Genomic DNA, 6,061 nt, shown 5'->3' with positions numbered 1-6,061 from the left:
TAGTATAAGGAGGTAGCTTACCAATAAGGACCTTACAAATGTACAAATACCAGTGTTTGTTGCGCCTCTCCGTCAGAAAGGACCAACCAACGTTCAACGTTCTCATAATGGACACAGTGATGATGAGTGTCATATCTATCATGTGATGAATCTGAGGGCAGAGTGACAGACAAGAGTCCAAGGATTTAAGGGTTGATGTGGCACAATATCCCAATAGATGACGTGTTCAGATTTCACAGCTGGGCTTCTTGGTGGAGCGCCGGCGCAGCCGGGGTGGAGGAGCGTCTGCGCTCCGGGCTCTGTCTGCTGCCTCCCGCAGCCCCAGCTGTCTGCGCAGACGCGTGATCTCCTGTTTATACCTGCAGGCAGTGGCAACGCTCACTGTACCACTCTGGTCCCAAAGTGATGATTGGCCAATAAATGTAACGTAACAAACTGAGTGCGATCAGATGACGAGCCACATAACTCCGTTTTGACGTTTTCAGAGGAACAATTTTTCCAAACATTATTATCTAAAGATGGTAAGTTAGTGTGTTGTGTTCATTCAGAGTTAAAGACAGTAGAGGTTGAGTACATTATTATCTAAAGATGGTAAGTTAGTGTTGTGTTTGTTCATAGTTAAAGACAGTAGAGGTTGAGTACTTTATTATCTAAAGATGGTGAGTTATAGTGTTGTGTTCATTCATAGTTAAAGACAGTAGAGGTTGAGTACATTATTATCTAAAGATGGTGAGTTAGAGTGTTGTGTTCATTCATAGTTAAAGACAGTAGAGGTTGAGTACATTATTATCTAAAGATGGTGAGTTAGAGTGTTGTGTTCATTCATAGTTAAAGACAGTAGAGGTTGAGTACATTATTATCTAAAGATGGTGAGTTAGAGTGTTGTGTTCATTCATAGTTAAAGACAGTAGAGGTTGCATACTTTATTATCTAAAGATGGTGAGTTAGAGTGTTGTGTTCATTCATAGTTAAAGACGGTAGAGGTGGAGTACTTTATTATCTAAAGATGGTGAGTTAGAGTGTTGTGTTCATTCATAGTTAAAGACGGTAGAGGTGGAGTACTTTATTATCTAAAGATGGTGAGTTAGAGTGTTGTGTTTATTCATAGTTAAAGACAGTAGAGGTGGAGTACTTTATTATCTAAAGATGGTGAGTTAGAGTGTTGTGTTCATTCATAGTTAAAGACAGTAGAGGTGGAGTACTTTCTGAGTGATATATATCACATTCACAAGTGATTTGGATTGATTTTACAACTGTAATTTCAAAACGGACTGATATGGTTGTTCAGGGTTTACCTGCCCTTACCTGCCCAGGTGGTTGTCAACATAGTCCTGCAGCTCTAGCAACTGTTCCTCGGCAACTGTTGCCCTGGTGATGAGCTGGACGCGCTCCTTCTCATAGCCTTCCTGTTTGAACAAGGAGTCTCTTCAAATCAGGTTCAAGATGTTTCTCTTCTTGGAGAGAAGAGATGTTGCCATCTTACCAGGGCAGTATGTTTGCAAGAATTTGATTAAAATAAGATAAGATATTCCTTTATTGATCCCCTTGAGGAAATGCGGGCATCATAGCAGCATGGGGGAGGGGGGAAGGGAGGTACAGGTATGGGCAGGGTAATAGTAGAAAGACATAAATATAGGAGATTAGATCTGAATATAGAAATATGAGTCAAAAATAAACAGTGTAAACAAAGGTGCAGATGAGGGTCTGTTTACAAGGTTATTATTATACAAGGATGCAAATATAAAAGGCAGGGCTAATATGAGGAGAACGCAAAAAAGGATGCATTGATTTATTAGATCTAGAATGTAATGTGAATAGAGAGCGTAGTGTTTTACCAGCGTGGAGTTGGTGATTTATTAGATCTAGAATGTAATGTGAATAGAGAGCCTTGTGTTTTACCAGCGTGGAGTTGGTGATTTATTAGATCTAGAATGTAATGTGTGAATAGAGAGCCTTGTGTTTTACCAGCGTGGAGTTGGTGATTTATTAGATCTAGAATGTAATGTGAATAGAGAGCCTTGTGTTTTACCAGCGTGGAGTTGGTGATTTATTAGATCTAGAATGTAATGTGAATAGAGAGTCTTGTGTTTTACCAGCGTGGAGTTGGTGATTTATTAGATCTAGAATGTAATGTGAATAGAGAGCCTTGTGTTTTACCAGCGTGGAGTTGGTGATTTATTAGATATAGAATGTAATGTGAATAGAGAGCCTTGTGTTTTACCAGCGTGGAGTTGGTGATTTATTAGATCTAGAATGTAATGTGAATAGAGAGCCTTGTGTTTTACCAGCGTGGAGTTGGTGATTTATTAGATCTAGAATGTAATGTGAATAGAGAGCCTTGTGTTTTACCAGCGTGGAGTTGGTGATTTATTAGATCTAGAATGCAATGTGAATAGAGAGCGTAGTGTTTTACCAGCGTGGAGTTGGTGATTTATTAGATCTAGAATGTAATGTGAATAGAGAGCCTTGTGTTTTACCAGCGTGGAGTTGGTGATTTATTAGATCTAGAATGTAATGTGAATAGAGAGCCTTGTGTTTTACCAGCATGGAGTTAGTGATTTATTAGATCTAGAATGTAATGTGAATAGAGAGCCTTGTGTTTTACAAGCGTGGAGTTGGTGATTTATTAGATCTAGAATGTAATGTGAATAGAGAGCCTTGTGTTTTACCAGCGTGGAGTTGGTGATTTATTAGATCTAGAATGTAATGTGAATAGAGAGCCTTGTGTTTTACCAGCGTGGAGTTGGTGATTTATTAGATCTAGAATGTAATGTGAATAGAGAGCCTTGTGTTTTACCAGCGTGGAGTTGGTGATTTATTAGATCTAGAATATAATGTGAATAGAGAGCCTTGTGTTTTACCAGCGTGGAGTTGGTGATTTATTAGATCTAGAATGTAATGTGAATAGAGAGCCTTGTGTTTTACCAGCGTGGAGTTGGTGATTTCCCGTAGCTGTTTCCTGATGTCGACCCAGGATTCCTCTGGCAGCCGCCCTGGTTTTCCCAGCCTCGACAAATTACAGGTTTCAGCATCAATCAAACTCCAACATGACAGCGTTCGTCATTCTCCATAACATCACATTACAGATTATACGCTTATGGTAAATGTGGGAAAACTGGCGCTTGTACACATTTTCCCGGAAAATATACATTCCCGCCGGGAAATGCGGGCTTTCCACCCACGTATCCCACCTGGTCGGGGAATATTTGCACGTTAACTGGTTACTTTGCGCATTTGTGGCGGAGTCTGTGAATGTAGAGCTTTCCTGGGAAATGTGTGGAATCGCATATTTTCCTAAATTTACCGTTAACGTACATGTTTTTCAAAGGCAGCTGATACTCACTCCTGAAAGCAAACCGCTTGGACAGGCCTGCTGAGGACGGCCACCTGCAAGGTGAGAATCTGAATCAGAATCTTTATTTATCACATATACTTTACATGAACTTTATATATACTTTACATATACTTTACATGTATATTACATGTACTTTACATATACTTCACATGTACTGTGTACTTTACATGTACTTTATATATACTTTACATGTACTTTACATATATGTCACATGTAATGTGTACTTTACATGTACTTTATATATACTTTACATATACTTTACATATACTTTACATATACATTACATGTACTTTACATATAATTCACATGTACTGTGTACTTTATATATACTGTACATGTATTTTACATATACTTTACATGTACTTGCATGTACTTTACATGTTACATGTAATGTGTACTTTACATGTACTTTATATATACTTTATATATACTTTACATGCACTTTACATATACTTTACACATACTTTACATGTCCTGTGTACTTTACATGTACTGTGTACTTGAAATAGGATACAAATAATAAAATAAAAAAAATAGGATACAAATAGAATGAACTTTGAAGTCCTTTCTCTCAGTTTCTCTCGTCGTTGCCGTTTGCCTTCACGAGGTGAAGCGGGGAGCCGAGGGAGTCGAGGAGGACAAAGCCTCAGACGCAGCAGAGAGAAAACCCCACAGACACAAACAAACACAAACAAACGGCAGACACAACAAAGGGACATCAATCAACATGAAAGCAGGCCGCACGTCTCTTTGTTCTACCTGCTGCCTGGCCTCTCCGAGTTGGCCCTCCAGTGGTTCTCAAGTTCAACAACGTGGGCTTTTATTTTGATATTCCTTAATTCCATGTCGAAATTACGCGATACATTAAGTGTGGGGTCCCCAAAGAAAATCCTAAATAAAATGGGGTCGCGGTATGAAAAAGTTTGAGAACCCCTGTTCTACCTGCTGCCTGGCCTCTCCGAGTTGGCCCTCCAGCGCGGCCTTGTCCCGGCGCAGCCGTTGAAGCTCCCTCTCCGTCTCGCCGCTCAGCTCGCCGGGCTCCAGGCTGAAGTGGTCCTCTGGTGGCCCGGGGTCCGGGCCGGGGGCCAGACCGCTCTCCGGCTGGGCTAAGATCTGCTCCCTCTGCACTCTGAGGGAGACGCGGATCAGGGATTAGATTACATTCAAATGTATTGTCATCATGCAGCACAAGTACAGTACAAGGAAGGAGGGTTGCCCTCCTGTCTCCCTGTCTCCGGCTGTCTCGGAGCGATGACCGGAGTGCTGGACGTCCCGCGATGATGACGGGGAGGACGCGACCCTCTTTGCGCCGCCCCTGTGCCTCAAATAGATCCGCTATCAGCTCTATCTTTAATCTTTCAAAATGTTCAGTTGCTATCGCTATCAGCTCTATCTTACATTTTTCTAAATGTTCAGTTGCTATTGCATGCACTCATCTGTGTTTCACCACACACACGAGTGCATGCTTACCAACTGTCCGTCTGCAACACTACTATCACTGACATCTAAGAAGGGAGATCCCCCCTTGAATTGGCCCTTCTAAGGTTTCTCTCCTCCACACTGCCTGTGGTGCATTTTTTCCTATTGCTAGGTTTTAGTGAGTTTTTCCATACCTTCGCGTGGGGTATGTCTGGGAGTGTTGCATTGCATTAATTTATTTTGCATTTATTCTAAATTTGTTGGACCTTATGGTGTTCTTGTTTTGTTTCTTGACTTATTGTGATGTTTCTTCTTGACTTGTTTAAAGAAGACGTGTCCGGCCCATGGGGACATTAACGTGTATTGTCGGGCCTTACAAATAAATTTGATTTGATTTGATTTGATTGGCATCCAACCAGAGTGCAAATGTAACAGTAAAGTGTAATAGTAATATACAATGTACAGGTGATTAAACTGGGTATAGCATATATGTGGACGCTGAGGAAGATGCTGAAGATAACATGGAAGGATAAGATCAAGAATGAGGAGGTACTGAGAAGAGCGGGTATGCAAGGAGGACAGCTGCTGGAGAGGTTGAAAAAGAGAAAGATGGAGTTGTGCGGGCACGTGCTGAGAGGATCCAGCGGGGAGATGTTCAAGAAGGTGGTGATGGGGAAGGTGGATGGAAAGAAAAGAGAGAAATTTGGAATTATTCTTTTTGAAATACCTTCTGGCTAAGGTAAGGTATATTCTATGTCTATTTTACAGAATCTGAAATGTGTTTTTCTAGCGATCACAGTTCTGTGTTTCACCGGACGTAAAACATGCTCTGCAAACACGATCACAGTTTTGAGTTAAAACTACCCCCCCCCCCCCCCCCCTCCTTGATGATTTTGTGAAGGTACATATGTACATGTTATATACCTTTGATTTGGGAGTATTTGGGGGTTCAGGGAATCAACCAGAACGATTCGGGCTTATTGCACATAACATGTTTTATCTCGCGATCTATGAAAAAATACTGGATTATCTTGGAAATGCGCAATGTTTAGCATGTAATAAACTACAAACTACAGTGTGTAGAAACATGCTGCACTACAAGTAGTGTCTGTCAAATGAGCCACACCATTGTCTCCACAGCTATAATACAGAACACACACACAGCTTCGCAAACATAGTGAAACACAGCAGAAACGACTATTTTAAGCTGGCCATCTAGCGGTAGAGATAGAACGGCTGGCGCAGAAAGTGATAAGATATTCCTTTATTGATCCCCTTGGGGAAATC

The 6,061-nt window shown here is 41.1% G+C and overlaps 1 protein-coding gene across 1 annotated transcript in view; it reads right to left on the bottom strand.

Annotated features, from left to right (window-relative positions):
• Positions 1-226: 226 nt before the first annotated feature.
• The window catches only part of ccdc78 (coiled-coil domain containing 78), a gene marked incomplete at both ends in the record, with an annotated part of 18,356 nt that continues 12,521 nt past the window's right edge, over positions 227-6,061 (bottom strand). The window contains 5 exons of the mRNA XM_084322917.1: positions 227-359; positions 1,306-1,406; positions 2,926-3,007; positions 3,344-3,387; positions 4,298-4,484. Of these exons, the coding sequence (XP_084179043.1) occupies positions 227-359; positions 1,306-1,406; positions 2,926-3,007; positions 3,344-3,387; positions 4,298-4,484 (547 nt within the window). The remainder of the gene's footprint in view (positions 360-1,305; positions 1,407-2,925; positions 3,008-3,343; positions 3,388-4,297; positions 4,485-6,061) is intronic.

The sequence above is a fragment of the Notolepis coatsorum genome, assembly GCF_963971535.1.
Source record: "Notolepis coatsorum genome assembly, chromosome: 10".
In the NCBI taxonomy this organism is placed as follows: Eukaryota; Metazoa; Chordata; class Actinopteri; order Aulopiformes; family Paralepididae; genus Notolepis; species Notolepis coatsorum.
Note: the sequence above shows the minus strand (reverse complement) of the source record. Positions and strands in the feature narration are given on the sequence as shown.